General features: G+C 32.9%; 1 protein-coding gene across 5 annotated transcripts in view; it reads right to left on the bottom strand.

Annotated features, from left to right (window-relative positions):
* The window catches only part of STXBP5 (syntaxin binding protein 5), a 191,741-nt gene that overhangs the window by 112,721 nt on the left and 58,321 nt on the right, over positions 1-20,699 (bottom strand). For all 5 annotated transcript variants that reach the window (XR_012433518.1, XR_012433519.1, XM_005552078.5 and 2 more), the window contains exons 5-8: positions 17,558-17,692; positions 15,954-16,017; positions 11,062-11,145; positions 45-168 (exon numbers count right to left, since the gene is read on the bottom strand). Coding sequence is in view for 3 of the 5 variants with exons in the window: in XM_005552078.5 (XP_005552135.1) it covers positions 45-168; positions 11,062-11,145; positions 15,954-16,017; positions 17,558-17,692 (407 nt within the window). In the remaining 2 variants the exon portion in view is untranslated. The remainder of the gene's footprint in view (positions 1-44; positions 169-11,061; positions 11,146-15,953; positions 16,018-17,557; positions 17,693-20,699) is intronic.

Raw genomic sequence — 20,699 nt, 5'->3', positions numbered from 1 at the left:
TGTGCATTACAATTAGGTGGTATTTAAGACTGATGCATTCTTACCATGTGGAGTGATTGTTTGTACAGGTTTAGCAGGGGACCTCACATTCCATATAGTCAAGGTGCCATCTGAATGACTGCAAATAAACTGTTTTCCTTCATGATGCCAAGCAACAGAGTGGATAGCCTATAGAAGGATGAAAAATACCATTTTAAAATCTATTTAAGTAGCAAACTATTTGTAAATGATCTGATAATCAATTAATTTTCATTTTTAACTTTTCTTTATTTTCTAAAGTTAATATGTGAACTTAACATTTCCATAACAATATGGCCCTCTTGTAATACAAATGAGATTTTATTTCTTCATATTAACACTGTTTTAATTCTCTGTACTTACTTTACTCCTTAAACCAGCATAAAGAAGGCATAATAGTGACATCTACAGACAAGTTCAGTAAAACAAAATGTTTTCTTACATTATTTTTAGCATAAACAATACCTAAACATTAATTACCCAATTATTACAACCAACGTCCCAATGGAAAAACTCGTTGCATTGACAAGATTAGAATAAAACGTGTTAATTGACCACAATCCTCAGAGCCAAAATGTAGATTTGGATTAGAGATCAATAAAAAATGCTCCAGGTTGAGCTACAAGACATGCTCCTCATCTTTCACAGTAATTACTGAGGCAATTTTTAATCTCAGGGACCCTCTTCTGATAAGAAATTTATTTTGTACTTCTGGGTCACTTAAAAACTATCTGGAAAATACTTTTATATCACCGAAGTATTATGATACCCCTCATTTTTTTGCTGTAATATTATTTAAATTTTGGTATGCAAAAAAAAAACTTTAAATCACTCTCCCATGCATCCTTTGAACTACTTCTTTTAAACTCAAGTTGATAAAATTTTAGTTCTTAATGGTCAATTGACTTAAAGTTACCCTACTGGAATGCAAGAATTGCAGAGTACAGAGCAAAAATCATATAACTGAAACTCAAAACTTCTGTCACATATAAAGTCAACATTTTCTATCATGTCATCTACTTATTTGGGTTCTTTCTATACTTATAAATTTAAACTAAATATTATAAAATATCTTAGTATAAATCAGACAGATACAGATAATCAGCTAACTTCTAATGCCAATATTTAATACAATGTTTTTTATTCAAAGTACAGATGTTCTTCAATTTATGATGAAGTTATACCCTGATAAACTCATCATAAGTCAAAAATATCGTAAGTCAAAAATGCCGTAAGTCAAAAATGCATTTAATGGTACCAACACAACAGACGATCCCTTACTTACAATGGCTCAATATGCAAGTTTTCAGCTTTAAGACGGTACACAAGCAATAGACATTCAGTAGAAACCATAATCGCATTCTAATTCCTAAGGAGCTCCTTTACTTAGGATGGGGTTATGTCTTGATAAACCAATTGTAAAGTCAAAAAAATCTTAAGTCGAAATACTGTAAGTCAGGGACCATCTGCATCTCTTACAAAATTCTAAATAAAATCTTAATAATAAACTGAAATACACATATGACATTTTGAAAACTCATTTTTAAAATAAGCAATCCCTTAGTAGCCTTTACAAGTAAAATTATTTCTGCAAAAACATGAGCAGTGCTAAAAAGCTATTTAATGTTTTAAAAAAAATTGATAAGTGAAAATACAAAAGAGGTCTACAGTGCTATCTGGAACCTATAGATAAAAACATCTTAATAGTATCATGTATAAATGTATATCATATATAAAAATACGTATCATATGTAGAGAAATATTTCTACTTTGCTAAAGAAAACAATGTCTATCTTTGTTTAAAAGTGCCTTCTATTTATGAAATGTTATTAAATTATTAGGCATTCCAAAAGCAAATACTATCGAATTACTGGAACCAGTGGTTCACAATTATCTTGGACAACAGAAACAAGTAACAGAAAACACCCCACAAAAAAGCAAAGAAATAAAGAAATATGGACATGCAACAAACATGCACTATTTATTTATACAATTTTCTATATGCAAATCCAACTTGATATAAGATGTTTTCTTTCTAAGTACATATGTAGAACATATGTAGTATTACAAGTATTTAAAACTATGTATACAATACCTACCATATATAAATTATACATATATAATTTATATTTCACATATAAATTATACATGTATAAAATATGCAATTTACACTTTTTCTTTAGTCTTAAGAAAATGACGTAGAAATTTACGTAAACAAAGTGAGAAAATCCAATCTCACCAGCAAATCTGACACATGCTCAAAATCAGAAGCAAGGTGGTTTAGGAGCAAATCTGAACAATTCATGGGAGAAGATATGAGATATAACGTAGGAAACATAAATTGGGGTTGATAAATTTTGTGTGTAAATTGGCTTATCTGTTTTTCCAAGGAAAAGATATACAATTTCCAGGTGATTAAGAATATTTACTTGTTTATGGCCGGGCACGGTGGCTCATGCCTGTAATACCAGCACTTTGGGAGGCAAAGACGGGCGGATCATGAGGTCAGGAGATCGAGACTATCCTGGCTAACACGGTGAAACCCCGTCTCTACTAAAATATACAAAAAATTAGCCAGGTGTGGTGGCAGGCACCTGTAGTCCCAGCTACTCGGGAGGCTGAGGCAGAAGAATGGCATGAACCCAGGAGGTGGAGCTTGCAGTGAGCTGAGATCATGCCACTGCACTCCAGCCTGGGTGACACAGCAAGACTCCATCTCAAAAAAAAAAAAAGAATATTTGTTTTAAAAACCTGAAAATTATACATACATATGAATAACAGGATTATCTTAGAAAGAGGAATAAAGGACAGATGAATGGAAAATAGAACACAATACATAAAAGACATACAAAAGTCATGGAGGACAAGATGAATCCAGGGTAGAGAAAAAAGACTGAAGACAGAATGAACGCAGATGATATAGCTGTTCGCATAAACCACAAAGCAACAGTACATGCAATTCTAAAAGCTCTTTAAAAGATGTAGTATCTGAAAAAAATCATAAGTGTAAAAAGGTTCATAAAGGTAATTAAGAGTCTGACATCAGTATTTTCATTTTTGATAAAACCAGAGAAAAAACAAAAGCACTGCCTACTGTGACACATTTTTCAAAAGGAGTAATATTTAATTATTAGGCTTTGGCAAAAGTAGTACCTATGATATGATGCTTCTGCTATTCTTATCGGACAAGACAGCATCTTGTCTAGGAAGACAAAACAGGCTAACTGCTTACCTATCAAATTTTACATTCACTAACTCAAAATTGTATGGAAATTGAATAAATTCTCTACTTACTGGTTTTGCAAACTAATCAGTATTATTAGAATCATGTCACAGTAAATGTATATATTAATAAATCCTAATCCAGCTGCTCTTAACGTTACATACACTAATTAATATTTTAAATTTTAATTATTTTAAAATAATTTTTCTCATAGATGTTATTTAACATTCCATTCAAAAGCTGCATTAATTCCCAATGTAACTATCTATTATTGTCGCAGCCCTTAGAAAAATGCCAAAAAATGACAAAAGAACATGTATAATGTAGACTTTCATTTAAAATTACATTTGCAATTACATGAAAATATTGAAAATACTGTTTTATTATTCTTATATAATCAAATAAAGTACATGCTTACAGCATGAATGATTTCTTACATATATAAATAATACATTAAATTGTATAGCTTTTGTCCTAGTATTTCAAACTTGTGAAATGTTCAATATTAGTTACACCATAGAAGGGAGACAACTATAATACTATATAATTAAATGAGACAATTATTGAATCATACATTTTGTAAGGTAGTTGATAAAAGTTATTATACATTGGACATTAAATTATTTAAAGCTTTTTTCCTTTCTCTCTAAAGATTATAAACAGTTATAAACTGAAACCACTGCCCTTTCCATTAAAAATAACCTCCCCCAACCCCACTGTACTCCAGCCTGGGCAACAGAGTAAGACAGCCTCTAAAGAATGAATGAATGAATGAATGAATACATAATGCAACTGGAACTTTCTTCTGTTTTTGAAAATGTGACCAAATTATTCATTGTTTTAAGTACTGTTTTACCTTTGGGAAAGTGTATTTGTGTGTGTGCATGTGTATGTTTGTAAAAATAAGCAGAAAATAAGCTGACTTAAAAGCACCAATCTAAATATAGGAGAAAAAAACCCTTAAGGGAATAAATGCTTCCATGAATATATATAATACCAAAAAAAAATTCATTTAAAGCTGTTACGATTCCTGTGCTGTGAGTTGCAAACATATTATTTCAAAGTTCTTTTTTTTTTTTTTGAGACAGAGTCTTGCTCTGTCACCCAGGCTGGAGTGCAGTGGCACCATGTCAACTCACTGCAAGCTGCGCCTCCCGGGTTCACGCCATTCTCCTGCCTCAGCCTTCCCAGTAGCTGCGACTACAGGCGCCTGCCACCATGCCCAGCTAATTTTTTTGTATTTTTAGTAGAGACAGGGTTTCACTGTGTTAGCCAGAATGGTTTCGATCTCCTGACCTCGTGATCTGCCCGCCTCGGCCTCCCAAAGGGCTGGAATTACAGGCATGAGCCACGGTGCCCGGCCTCAACGTTTTTTTGTTTTTTTGTTTTTTTTAAAGTTTTCTGATGGTCTTGAGACTTAAATGTACTGAGAGAGCTAGAAAAGCACAAATTATTTTTTCATCATATTTTACTACCAATATTTCTGATGCTTCTCAATCTACCAGGAAAAACCAACATGAAACCAAAATACAAAAGACACTAATAGATGACCCTAGACATATGACAAAGAATAATCATAAAATAAAGAAGTTCATAAGTATTATTGTCTTAAAATATCAGTAATACTGCATTTCTTTCCTGCCACACTGATTACTACAAAAGGAATATTGATACTTTATTTTTAGAAACAGGGTCTTGCTCTGTCACCAGGGCTGGAATGTGGTGTCATGATCATAGCTCACTGCAGCCTTGAACTCCGGGGCTTAACCCATCCTCCCACTTCAGCCTCTTAAGTAGATAAGACTACAGGTACACGCCACCAGGCCTAGCTAATTTTTTTTTTTTTTTTAACTTTTTGTAGAGGCAGGGTCTTGCTATGTTACCCACGCCAATCTCAATCTCCTGGCCTCAAGTGATCCTCCTGCCTCTGCCTCTCAAAGTGCTGGGATTACAGACATGTGCCATTGCACCTGGCCAATACTTGATATTTTAATACATTATAGCCTAAAAAAAATGGGATGTCCATTAAAGAGATAAAATTTTATATAGATGAAGTATCATCTGTAGAAAATATCTGTAAAATACTGAGAATACTATCCAACCACACTCAAAATCTATCATTGAGACACAACCAGGGTACAGTAGAGTTTGTCAATTAAAAAAATAACAATGGTTACAAAGCAACAAAAGCTCAAGGGCGCAAAGATACATTTCTGTTCCCACTACTCCCACGCATCTGAATCACCCCCAAGAGACCAAATGAACAATTAAAGCTATACTAAGAACTTAAATTATATTAGAAATGTTCAAAATTGTTATGTCATTTAATGCATTCGTGCCTGTGTAATAAAAATAAATTTGAATACAGTAATATACCATTGAATAGAACATAAATATTAGGGGAGGGGAAAGGTAGTGCTTTGTCAAAATCTTAAATTTTTAACTCTCACTAGTGAGAAAGAATTATGACTATAAAAATTTCTTGAATATCTGAAACTGTACACCTGGCAAAAACAGCACTGAAAATCAAATTTGATGACAGAATAGCATAAATTCATGGAAACAAAGCCAGAAATTTTTACTCAGTTTACAACAAGTTAATTTAGAAGTTAGAATTTATACCTAACACCACTGTTATTTAAAACACATGATTTTCATTTTGTATATTAATATGTGTGAAGAATAAGTTTTATGACTTAGGCATTTGTGTGCACCAAGGATACTGGTCTGTAGTCTCCTTATAATTTTTTTTCTAGTTTTGTTAAAAGGGTAATGCTTGCCTCATGAAGTGAGTTGCAAAGTATGTCCTTCTCTTCTATTTTTAAGAAGAGTCTAAGTACAACAGGTATTATTTGGTAAAACTCACCAGCAAGATTTCTGAGCCTGGTCTTTTCTTTGCGGGACATTTTCATTACAACTTTGATTCTTAAATTACAGAGCTACTTAAGTATTTCATTCACAGTGAGCTTTGGTACTTCCAAGAAATATGGGATCTTTCAAGGAAATTCCCCATTTCATCTAAATTGCTGGATTTATTGGCATTAAGGACATATTTCCTTATCAGTCCCTCTGTATTTCTGCAGAAACTGAAATGATATCCTTTTTCACCTCTACAATGGGTAATCTATGTCTTTCTTTCCTCACCACTCTGACTATATGTTTATTAATTTTATTGATCTTCACAAAAATCCAGCTTTTATCAGTTTTCTCTATTTTTCTGTTATCTATTTCACTGATTTCTGCTCTTTATTATTTCAGTTCTTCAGCTTACTATAGATTTAATCCACTCTTTTTCTTCTGGTTTCTTGTGGTGAAAGCTGAGGCCACTGGCTTGAAACCTTTCTTGTTTTCTAATACAAAGCATTTAATGCTATAATGGATAATTCAGCTGCATCCCACAGGATATGGTAAATCTTTCTTTTCAGTTCAAAATACTTTAATTTTCTTTGTTTTCTTCTTTGACTCGTGGGTTATTTAGAAGTATGTTGTTTCCCTTTTCAATATTTATAGATTTTCCGTCTATCTTTATATAACTGATTTCTAATTTAATTGTATAGTAAAATAACATTTTGTATGAGTTTAATCCTTTAAAATTTATTGAGATTGATTTTATGACACTAAATACAGTCTGTCTTGGTGATGTTCTGTGTATAGCTGAAAAGAAAGTGTACTCAGCTGGTGGGTGAAACACTCTGATACCTACTTTGTTGATATTAATATAGTCGTTTCAGCTTCCTTTTGATTACTGCTAATATTACTTTTTCCATCTATCTTTTTTTCCAACATATCTGTATCTTTAAAAGTGGGTTTCTTACAGACAGTATGTGGTTAGATCTTGCTTTTTTATCCAATATGATAATCGCTATCTTTTAATGGGGTGTTTAAACTATTAATCTGATTATTGACATAGCTGCATTTAAATCTACCATCTTGCTGTTTGTTCACTGTTGCTTCCATTTATTCTTTGTTCCCTTCAACCTTCCTCTGGATTGAATATTTTTAAATTCTCATTTTATTTCATATTTAGCTTAACTTTCTGAGTTGCTGCTGTCATTGCTTTGCTATTTCCTTTAGGATTTATAATACATATCTTTATCATAGTCTACTGTCACATAATATTATGCTACTTTATGTATAAAATAATAATCTATTAACGGTCCTCTGTCTTCTGACCATTGTGCTATTATTGTCTGTTTGTTACCTCTATGTATGTCAAAAATCCTACAATACACTTTTATTATTGGCTTGGATAATTAATGATCTCTTAGATTTAAAAAATGAGAAAGTTTATATCTACCACATATTTGCCATGTCTGGAGTCTTTCATTCTTTTGAATAGATCCAAATTTCCATCTCATAACTTTTTCTTCTGCATGCAGGACTTCTTTTAACGTATCTTATAGTTGAGGTCTGAAAGTGATTAATTCTTTCAGTTTTTATGTCTATAAAAGTCTTTATTTTGCCTTTATTTTTGAAAAAAAAAATTTCACCAGGTATAAAATTCTAGGTTGACAAATTTTTCTTTCAGTACTGTGAAGGTGGTGTTCCACTGTGTTCTGGCTTACATTCTACCTAAAAAACCAAAATTTGCTGTTTTTTTTTTTTAAATGGAGTCTCACTCTATCGCCCAGGCTGGAGTGCAGCGGCACAATCTCAGTTCATTGCGAGCTCCACCTCCCAGGTTACGACATTCTCCTGCCTCAGCCTCCCAAGTAGCTGGGGCTACAGGGGTCCGCCACCACACCCGGCTAATTTTTTGTATTTTTCAGTAGAGACAGAGTTTACCGTGTTACCCAGGATGGTCTCAATCTCCCGACCTCGTGATCCGCCCGCCTTGGCCTCCCAAAGTGCTGGGATTACAGGTGGGGGCCACTGCGCCTGGCCTCTGCTGTCATTTTTATCCTTTTGCTCCCCTGTATTTAATTTAGCTTTTAAAGTTCCTCTAATTGTTCCTACGATTTTCTCTATTACTAGTTTCCAAGAATTGAAAATTGTGCTTTTATGTAGTTTGTTTTGTGTTTCTTCTGCCTACAGTTCATTGAACTCTTAGAATCTCTGAGTATATAGTTTTCATCAACTTTGAAACTTTTGGTCACTGCTTCTTCAAACATACTTTCTCTCCACTCTCCTCCTAGGATTCAAAATACACATATTAGTCTGCTTGAAGTCGTACCACAGTTCACTAACGATCTGTTCTTTTTTCCTCCATTCTTTCACATCAAGTAGTTTCTACTGCTATTTCCTCAAGCTTATTAATCCTTTGGTAGTACTATTCATAGTATTTTTCACCTTATTTTATTTTTCATCTGTAAAAAATCCACTTGTGTGATTTTTGCCTTCCATGTCTTTTTTCAACATGTTCATGCTTTCATCTACTTTCTTAAGCATATGGAGTCCATTTAATAATACTTGTTTTAATATCCTTGAGGTCAATTGTATCATCTTTGTCATTTCTGTTTCTATTTTCATTTTCTTCTCATTATGGGTCATATATTCTGGCTTTTTGCATACTTCATATATCTCTATTTGGATGCTAGACATTGTACAATTTATATTGGGCTACTATTCATATTCTTCTAAATGTTTTTGGGTGTTTTTCCTAGGATGTAGTTATGTACTTAAAAACAGTTTAGTCCTTCCAGTCCTTTCAAAGTTTGCATTAAAGATTTGTTAGGATGAACTACGCCAGCCTTTATTAGTATAGGGCTAGTTTAGTTCTACCACTGAAACAACGGCTTTCTGAATACCCTTTCTCATACCCTGTATATCACAAAGTTTCTCTATTCTGTTGGGAATGTGAACTATTCCCAGTACTGTTTGTGCTACAGAGATGGTTCTACTTTTCCTTTTTGGTGGATCTCATCCAAGCCTTATACCCATGCAATAGTCAGTATTCAACTGAAGACTCAGGACACGGGTCCTCTTGTAGACTTCTATAACTCTCTTTCTAAGCTCTTTGCTCTCTAATTCCTTGCCTTCTAAGCTGCAGATGTCTTAGTTTCCCCAATTTCCCAACTCTGACTTTTCAACTTAGGGAGACTTCTCAGCTTCCACCTAGGTTCCCTCTTCATGTTCTAAGAACTGGAAAATCTCTTCAGGCCATTAGCTGAAGCAATGGAGGGGTTTACCTTCTTTGTTTCTCCTCTCTAAATAATCCTTTTCTGCATGACCTGCTGTCTAACTGCTGAAAACTGTTGTTTCATATATCCTGCCCAGTTTCTTTGTTTAAAGCAAGAAGGTAAACTAGTCCCTGTGACTCCATAATGGCTCAAGCCAAGATCACTATTTAAAATAATAAGCAAAACCAAAATATTCAATTTTTAAAATCTGCTTTCATCTATGGACCACAATTACAGATCACAACTACACAGAAATGTAGGAACTCTTTATTCAAAACATGCTTGTTTAATTTGAAGATTCTGACTAGTGAGCAGCAAAAAGTATACAGTCATAAAAACAAAGGGAATTCCCTTTCAGTCATGCCTACAAAGATAATGTACAAACATGTGCAAAGTATTCAAATGTTGCTATAATTACTCAGTGTGCTCTGATGTTTCAGTAACTGAACATATCAATATGATTACTATTAAGATTATGATGTATTTTATCTTAACCACTTATACATTTCCTAGATATAGCTGTATTCACTGAATTGGAAACCATGAACACTCTTGATGTCTAAATTATGGCCACCAGACATGGCACTGAAATAAGTTATAGTTCCATAGAAAAATACCTTATTCTAAATTTGATTCAGAAATATACAGATCAGTAGGGAGGAGGTACACTGACCAAAGTTAGGATAATGTGAAAAGCAACTATAACTTCAGTGGACTGAAGTACATCAAATATGTTTAAGTTGTTGAGCACATAGTGAAACTAAAAGTAAGAATAAATTGGTTATCATGGAAACTATTATAGAACAACCCCTTAAGATGAATATTAAAATAAAGGGAAAGAATCACATATTTACCCTGTCTTTGCTATATGAACTATCCTATTATATAAACGAATAGCAGATAAAAGAAAGGTTCTCTTTACTGAAGCGACCTACATAATAAGTAGAGAAGGAAAGACAGAATTCGAAAGTCTCCTATTTTGCAACTACTATACAGTAACAGATCTCGGCCTTAACCACCACTGGCTTCCAACATCTGAAACAGACACTAAAGTTCCACCAGCTAAATGAGTATCAGTATCATCTATGAAGTAGTCTTGCCAAAAAAGAAAAATAAACCTGCATTTGATCAAGCCTCAGTAAATTATCCAATTTATAGGAAATCTGAGGGCAAAAAAAAAAAAAAAAAAGAAAAAAACGTCAAAGACAATGGGGATGCAGCCAGAAAAAGCCAGCATCTGGAAGATTCTATCTTCAATAAATAAATGCCAAAAAAGGAGAGGGAAGGTAAGGAAGGGAAGTGAGGAGCAAGAGGAGAGAAAAGACATATCTATCAATCACAATCCTTACTGGTTCTTAAAGTTAGCGGATTATAAATGTCTATAGTATACTATCATTCGTACAAAAGAAAAAATAGAATATATTTATGAATTTGCTTGTAAATGCACACAGTCTCTCTGGAAAAACATGAGAGAAACTGGTAACACGGTACCTGTATGGAAACTAGATAACCAAATGGCAAGTGGGAAAAAGATTTTTGTATCTTTTGAATTGTGTGAACATATTATCTATTGTAAAAAATAAATTGTGTGCTATTGCAATTACAAAGCTTGCCTAAACTAAAATAACCAATTAAGTTTTTAGAGAAACTGCTTTATATTAGAGAAATGACCATAGCTTTTACTAGCAAAAATAGTATTACCTCATCATATGTGTATCTGTAGTCAGCTTTCTTTGATTTGAGGTCCCATAAAACTACTGTTCCAGATTCAAAGCCAATCAAAAGCTGTGATAAAAGAAAAAGGCATATTACCTAGGAATGATATCAATTATAAAACATTTATTTGCTGACAATGAAAATAACTACAATCATTCACATGCGTTGAGTATAAATGTATGATATAAACAAATATCTGTACTGCTAATTAGTAATCACACAAATGACAAATGAGAACACTGCATATTTATTTGTCTTTGATGATTAGGGACTCAACATACAACTGACTTTTGAAAACAAAAACAGTACCATTTTGAAGTCTTTTCAAAACTTTTGTATGTATTTTCAAGTTTACAAACTTTTCAAATTCTACACACTATGAGGCAATCTCATCTATTCCATCTATATATCGATTAGTTTCAAATCATATCCAGCTTACATCCCTCTGGTGAGATTCAGACACATAATTCCAATGGCCACATCTCCACTTATCTATATAAAAGCCTCAAAGTAAATGCGCCCCAAATAGAATTAATTATATTCTTCTCTACTCTGCTTCTCTGGAATTCCCTGTTGCAGTGTCTCTCACCATTCCTTATCATGTCTATTCAGTGGCACTGGCTAGAAACCTAGAGGTCATTCATAACTCTGGTCTCTCCTCCAACAGGTAAAATCACCATGTAAATTTAAATTACTTTCTATTATCTAATTTACTTCTCTTCATTTCTAGTGCCTCTTCCCTGGTTCAAGACACAAAGATTCCTTTTCGGGTATCCTTGACTCCACTCTTGCTCCTATTTTAATCCATTTCATATTGTAGCTAGAGTAACGGTTCTAGAATACAAACCTAATGGGATAATGTATACTTCTGTTTAAAACTTTTAAATGCCACACCATTATTTTTAGGATAAACTGCAAATTCAGTAATATGATCTACAAGATCCAGCATGGCTTAACCTCTGTTTACCTCTCCAGTTCCATCCCTTACCACACCACGGCCACTCAATACATTATAGTATATTCTTAAGTTCATACTCTCTTTTACCTTTGAGCCTTTGTACATGCTGCCTCACTACCTGGGCCACTCCATTTGAATGTCATCCGTTTTGCCTGACTAGTCCTACTCATCTTTCAGGTGTTACTTTAGTGATCATCTCCTCTGGGAAGCCTTCCATGACCTACCAAATGTAAGTCAATACCCTTTCTATGTGCTCCAATAACACTTATCTTTTTTAAATCTGAAGGATCACCACACAATAATGGACTTTTCCTTATCTGAATTATTGTGCAGTCTGTAAAACTGGTGTATCTGGGCAAAGATTAGTTTTTATCTTGTTTACCGCAATACCTCTAACATAACACATAGGGCCAGATATGTTATAAATACTTATTATGAATGCATCTATTTCAGAATGGAATGCATATTCCTGCCTCACAAACAATGTACACTGCCCATAGAACCTGTGCTGCCCCCAGACCCCACCTCAGTTTTTTCCAAATCTCAGTATGAGATTTCCTCTGCTTAAAACCTCCTCCCCTTTCATTCAACAAGCAATCCTCTACTAATATTTTAAGTCTAAATTCAGTGTTGCTTCCTGGTTAAGTCTACCCAGTTCCTGTAGAGAAATTAAGATGCTCCTTTTCTTAACCTAGTACCATGCATTTTCATCTATATGTCTCTAATATCTAATACACTCCCTAAGACATAGTAGACACACAATAAATATTTGTTTAATAATTAGAAAAATGATTAGTCTATATCTGTTTGGGTAATCTGGGGATATAAACAAAATTTGGGCAGAACCAGTAATTTTAATAAGACAAATTTAGAAGATTTCAGAGTAGAGGGGCAGCTGGAAGGGCTAGCTATCAAAACTAACAAAATAAGTTTTCCTACTTTAGTACAGAATACAGTCAATTTTTCTGATCTTATCTCTTCTTTCCTAGGTAATCTGAGATACACCTAGGCAATCTGAGATACACCTTTTGGAAAAAAAATGGTATTTGTTTCCTTTTTCTTTTCCCACTCTTTTCAAATATCTTGGACATGTGATACAGCATTTGAGAAAAGATAAACTTCAGGAATAAGGAAAGAGAAGAAAAGAATAAAATGTAAGGGTTGATGTAAACAGCACTGCACTGCTTAGGACCTTATAAGTAACCTGAGTTCTAGTATTAAATCTGCCACTTAATAGCCATATAACTTTAGGGAAATAATTTTATCTATCCAGACCTTAATAACTTAAGAGGGTTAAACTTTAATCTCTCTAGCCAGCTCTAGTATTCTAAGGATATTAGAAATATATGACAACAGGTTAGAGTTTTATGCCCATAATCTTCTAGCTTTTCAATTCCTTTCTCTGCAAAAGCAAGATAATAATAAATATTTAAAAATAGAAAACTAAAGATAGAGCACTTAATTAAAATTGGAAAATTCTTCAATGCTTATTCCTACTGGAATCTTTTATAACCCAGAAATGTTAATGAGCTTATATACTAGTGAGTAATTCCTGTCTAATTTTTCTCTTTGAAAAAGCATTAGTGTGTATGTGGAATATGAATACATTTCTCTAGAACATATATAACCAATCAATATCTAGAAAGAAAGCTTAGCATAACAGAGAGTACTCCTGGGCTGAAATTAAAGAAACTGGTCTTCAAATCTCAGATCCGCCAAAGTCTAGCTCTGGAGCTATGGAACACATAATGTCACCAAGTCTCTGCTTTATCATTTGTAAAGTAAGGGAAATTTCTAATTTACAATTTGTTGAAAAAATAAAATGAAATAGTGTATATAAAGTGGCCTGCACAGTGCCTGACACATAGAATTAAATAAATGGTGGCTATTCCTATTGTAAGTCTAACCTATCTAATGTCTAACCTTCCTTGGCCAAGACCTTCACTTAATGTGGCAGTATCCACCTGTAAAGTTAGCACTGAAGGAACCTGCCCTATCACCTTACATCATTGTTCAATGACAAATGTCTAGGAGTTCTTTGCAAACAGGAGTCTACAAGAAATCAAAGTTTAGATAATACAGTTTATTCTAGCATCCTAATATTTTTAAAATTTTACATATATATATAACTTATTTACTCCATCCTCATTATTTATAGAATGAATTATATATATAATTCATATAATTGTATATTGAGTAGTTGGTATTTTTATTGTAAGTTAGTTGCTAGGGAAAATAGAAACCTGTATAAATATTACCCTTTGTGCTCAAGGAGACTTTCAAATTCAGGGGAGCTAAGATATGCACATATTTCTAATAAAAGCATTACATCATAAATAACACAAAATTTCATAACTAAAGTACCAATAAATGTGAAAGAAAGAAAAAGCATTTTCTGTCAGGATTATCAGGGAAGAAATTATAAAAGAAAAATATTTAATCTGGGCCTTAAAGTATGGGTAGGAATTCAGCAGAGAGATGGAAAGAGAATTCCAAACAGAAGGACTCACATAAACAAAGGTATGGAAACATTAAAGAGCAGTTCATAACTGAAAATATAACTATTTGCTTTAGCACAACATTCAGGTAAAGACATCCTGAAAAATAAGGAAATGCAGGGCTATATTTCACGAAACACTGATTTTACTTGTTAGATACTACAGACCCACTGAAAGTTCTGAAACAGTAGAACATTAAGATTAAAATGGCACTCTAAGCCAGGCACAGTGGCTTCTGCTTGTAATCCCAGCAGTTTGGGAGGTCAAGGCAGGAGGATCACTTGAGCCCACGTGTTCAAGACCGCCTTGGGCAACATAGTAAAACTTTTAGGAAATGAAAAAAAAAAAAAAAGAAAGCAAAGGAAAAGCAAAAGACACGGGAAGAATTACAATGACTTGATGTCCAATTGAAGGAAGAAAGGAAGTTTTGAATTTTCCTACCACGCCTCCCATTCAAAAGCTTGGCTTTTAAATAAGTATCTTGTATAAAAAGAAAATTAAGTAAGGATCTAAGTTACTTCATACTTGCTTTATGTAAAGTTTCTTTCAAAGCATACAATGCTATAATTATGACCTAACTCCAAACAGTCTAATTATCCTTTTGTTTACCCAATGGCAAACTAAGAGAACAGTGTTAAACAGTATATCAGCTCAACCTCTCTCACAATTGAGGAAATGAAAAACCTGATTAAACTCCTGCACAAAATTCAGAAGTTTCACTTCACTGATTTCTGATAGCAATAAACTTCCTGGTATTTACTTAGCTTAAGATCATAAAATTATATAGGTAGAAAAATATCATTATTAAATAGAACTACCTGAAAGACTGGTTTGCAATAGAAAATAAATATTCATCCAAAAATATTTATTATTTTAAATGACTTAAATAACCTAAATTAACAATAGCTAGATACTGATTATATGAAACTGGTTTCAGAGTATTAAAAATTAAATAACATTAAAAAAACTCTACATTATTAATTGGAACTATTTATGACAAAAAAATTTTAGGGGGGATGAGATATCAAGACAATTATAACATAAGGCAATCTGTGATTAGTGCTACAAAAATTGTATAACCAAAGTGTCCAAAAGAATACAAAACCAAAAGAAAACTTTTTATCAGGATTAACAGAAAATCAGGGAAAACAGTCTGAAGAAGCCAAATATAAACAAATAACCTGTAATTATAAGCATTAAGTTTGACTTATGTTTTAAGGTTTTTTTGTCCTTTAAAATTGTAAATGATTCTAATTCTTTCATTTGTTCTTCATTACTAATAAGCATTAAATGTTTATGATATGCAACCTTCAATGGCAATCTCAATTTGTAACAAATGTGATCCTGAAATAGTATGCTTATTGAAAAATACAAAAATTTGTGCATTTAAATAATACATAATTTTTTACAAAAAATTCTACCTTTCCCTCGTCCATTGGATTATCACTTATATGGACCACAGGTCCTGGATGAGATTTAGATGACCTAAAAAAGAAAAAGTTAGTAAGATTTTCCCTTCAATTAAAAACTTTAATATGGCTACATATTTCATTCCAATAAAAATAAATAGAAAATAAGTTATATTTACAAGGAAAGAAAGGATTTCAACAAGTGATAAGTAATAGGCATATAGTTCTTAATATGGATCAAAACAGGGATCAGGGAAGAAGTAGTGACTCATATAAATAAGCAAAATTCACAACTAAGTACACTTCCTGCATAGGAAAGAATCTTCAATTTAGTCAATGATTTGAGTACAGGAAATTTATTGTCAAGGTAGAATTCTCAAAATTACTATTTTTGAATAATGCAGCACCTATTTTATTTTACTCAATTCTAGCCTCCAATTTAGGCATCCCATTTAGTTCCAATAGAAATAGAAAAACATTCTATTAAAAAAAAAAAAAAGTAATGCCACCTCTATCTGCTCAGAGAAAAAGAAGTTCTACAAATAAGAACATGGTTGAACTGATGCCTACAGAGTAAAAATAAGCATATCTCTAATTCAGAAACTCCCTAGTTTGACAGATAACTCCATTTCATGAGAGCCATCTGTCAAACTATACAGATACCTGCACTAGGCCTATCCACTAGATGGCATGATCAGTTCAAAGAACAGACCATGAAAACCCACACTACCAAAGGACTGATATGTGAAAATAACATTCTTGCTACAGGAAGAAAAACCAGGATTAATACACTATTACAGCTATGCTAACACATGACTTACGAGCTATGTCATAAAATTATTCTTATCTCAAAAAGATGTAAATACTGTGGAATGCAACAATACAAGACTATTTGCTTAAAAACAAAAAGAAACATTGAAAAGGGTCTTGCCAATATCCTTAAACTTTGATGTTGATATCCCAGAAATATAAGAAAAAAACTTGTAGAAAGACACAAGATACAAAAAATTTAAGACTGAAGGGTTAGCACTAAAGATCCTTAGGACCCTATAGTTTAACCTAGTTTTTGTTACCAATATTAGTAAATGAAAACAAGTATCATTTATCAAATTTATCAAAAATTAAGTAAAAATTTAACAAAATTAAGTAAAATCAAACAAAATTAATTTCTACTATATTAACTTTAGCAAACATTTGATGATTTTAAAACGTATCAAGCAGTAGTTTAAACCGGTGTTTTCCAAACATTGGTGGCAACTCATTTGTGGGTCATGACCATCATTTGAAAGAAAAATCATTAGAAGACAAAAGAACAGAAAAAATTAGAGTGATTTTCATTAGTAGGAATGAGAGTTTATATTTAGTGTTACAGTGTACACAAATGTAAATATATGCATATGTAATGTGCATATATCTCTATATACATATGCATAATTTAAATTTACAAATTGCCACATCAAAAGAATACTCACAAAAAACTAATAAATCTGTACTTAATATTAAGAACATCTGTCACATATTTAATTCCATACAGACTTACTGATTGGCTATGATACAATGCTATTGTCATACATAGAACTGATGCTTTCGGATGCAAAATATTCGCTCAAACTCACAGTTCAATGGCTTTATTCCACATAATGACGTAGCCTGAGAGTGTGAAGGACTCCACATTGACAATATGTATATTACCTCGTTCAGTGCCCACATAGAGCCACTTACTCTGGAAAGGCAGATGGCAAAATGTAACCCTGCAAGAGAAAAATATATTCAAAAAAGAAATTTCAAAAATGGTAAATTTTACTGATTGCATTAGAGTGTTGATTATGATATATAATTCAGGAAGAGCAAAACTGGTATATAACCATCAGATGTATCTATTCATTGTGACTAATATTTAATTACGCTAATTCAGCTTATACATCAAACATAAGGCCCCACAGTAAATAAACAGCATGGCATGATAGAAGGTGAGTTTTGAAGTTAGAATGTATTTCAAAGCTGGCTGTCCTCCACTAACTGTGTAACCCTGGGCATACCACAAATTTAACCTTTAGACCATAAGCTATGATTTCAACATCCACATTACCCTTGAGTACTACTGTGTTTCTCAGGCGTTACTAAGCACACTCATCCATCTCAGTACCTGTGCTTACTACTCCTTCCAGGCAAGATGCACCTCCCTGATTCTTTCCTTCTCTTCAGAGATTCAATTCAAATACCACTTGCATTTAAACTGATGAGATACTTTTATATCTCTATCTGGCTTGCCTTATATGATTGTCAAGGTCCATCTTTCTCATTAATTTGTGGGCCTCTTGAAGGACAGAGATCCCCTGTACTCAGCCTTAGACAATGTTTCTGAAATATATTTGAGCTATTTCTTCCTATGTTCTGATGATATGGCAGGCCTTCATTAACAAATTACAATAATTTGCATGCATTTGCTAAACTTTATCATTCTGACAACTGCAGATCCCCCCATTTCGAATCTTAGAATAGACTTTACAATTTAAAGGAATAGCACTTAAAACAACACAAATGATAATAATGACTGCCAGATTGCCAATACTAACACTAGGCACTCGGCAAAGCATACAGACTATTTTCTATTTCCATTAACACACAATTTTATTACAGAGAATTTTGAAGACAATAACACTTATCAAATAAATATACACGCAACTCATTCTCATTCTTTCTTAGAGGTAACGTTCAGTTAGATAATTACTTAAGCTTCATCTACTTGTAATTTCTGTTGAGTGTTTTATAACGTTCTCTTTCTAAAGAATTCATGTAAATTTAACCAAGTATAGACATGTCTAGTGAATAAACAAAATCATTTGATAGTACTTTGTTACTTCACAGGGCTCACTTTCTCAATATTAACTACCGTCCTAAGACTTTTTTTCTCAGTCAACTATAAAACTAACTTACATTACTGAGATATTTTAAGCATCATTATGTTTTCCAGAACTGAGAAGAACAAAATATTTAGTATTTAATATGTTAACAAGAAACTTAAACATTCACTTAACTAGTTTGGCACCAATACTTTAATAAGATCTCTAGAATGACTCATTTTAAAGAAAAATATATAAATCATGGGAGTATTTTTGTACAAAGCACCACCAAACTTAAAAATTACTCTGCTCTATAACTACCATCATCATTTAAGTAAAATAAGAAGAAAAATTTTATGTTTTTTAAATCACAATGAACTCAAGAATTTCTTAACTGGCAAACTGTCATGGCTCTGAACATGTAGGAACAGGAAGAGTGAAAAAACTAAACTTCCAGTTGCAACGAAACAATATAATACCATGCCAGTGATATTAGAATCTTTACCTTATGGAGGGTTTAAATGACAAATTAAAGAGTATGAAAGATTTTATATAATTATAAATTATATTGATTACTTAAAAGGAGCAATGTGTTAGAGCACTTAAAACTATGTGTTATGTGTGTGCATGTTTGTACACAGAGACAGACAGCTATTGTTATTTAATAGTTTTAAGAAAGTTATCCACAATAGAAGTTTTTTTTTTTTTTTTAGGGAAACGTGTGAGTCACATGCAATAGAAATCTAACATTTTTTAGTAAAAGTAAACAATGAAACAAATGGCATTGAAGAGCTTTGGGACAAACAGATTTCAAATGTAGAAGATTTCAGATTACATCCCCCTCCCACACTGACTCTAGGATTGATCGTGTGGCTTGCATTGGCCAATGAATTATTAGCAGTTGTGCCACAGGCACAGTTTGAAAAGTACTTGCAAGGAAGAGGGGCTTGGTAACTTTTTTAATGCTTTCAGAACCCAAGTGCCATGTGATAAAGCCCAGACTAGCCTGTTGGAGACCTTGGCCTGGCCCACAGCCAGAACCAACCACCAGACATACAAGTAAGGCAAGCTAGATCATCCGACCTAGTCGTGCAGCTGGATGACTCCAGTTGCGTAAGTGACTCCAGGGGAAGACCACTCCTGCTGAGCCAGACCCTGGTTGCTGACCCACAGAACTATGAGCAAACAAAGTGGCTGTTATTTTAGCCTCTAAGTTTGGGGATGTTCTCTTATGCAGAAATAGAAAATTGGCCTATTACTAACAAAATAAACTCAACTAAAGTAAAGAAAAGCTATAAAAACATACAGGAAAACAAATTCTTATAGTTCTAGAGTTAAGAGGACCCCAGAAAAACTTTTCAGGAATGCAAACAGTGTACGTTTTATGAAGCTGAAATACTGCCTTGGATCAAAATCAACTCTTCACTTTTCTCAAAGATTAATTTTTATGGTGATATAGATCATTAATGATAATAAACAAATAACAATGACTCATATTTTTACTTGTATCTTTTACTAATATCAGGAGACCAAGTTAAGGCTTTTAGTGCTGGTGTCTATTAGTAAAACATAAAGTTATACTGAAAATAGTAACATTTAACAATATATACAGTTGAAATCCACATGAAAATCATTAAAACTGAGGAAACACCAATTAGGTTATTTATTTTAATATTATAAGAAACAGCATATTAAATTGAGACTGAAAAGTTACCTTAAAATGGGTGAGCTAAACCAAGAGAAAAGAAAATGATTGAAACAATGTAACAGAAACATACCGATAATGAAGTTGAATTCCCTCAGTATGCCACTAAATACAACTTGTAGTCTAAATCCCTATACTGCACTTGACTTAAATATATCTTACACATAGTGTTACTGGGAACATGATAGTTCCGTATTTGCTTAAAGAATT

Source organism: Macaca fascicularis, chromosome 4 (assembly GCF_037993035.2).
Source record: "Macaca fascicularis isolate 582-1 chromosome 4, T2T-MFA8v1.1".
NCBI lineage: Eukaryota > Metazoa > Chordata > Mammalia > Primates > Cercopithecidae > Macaca > Macaca fascicularis.
This window is presented reverse-complemented; position numbering and strand designations above follow the sequence as displayed.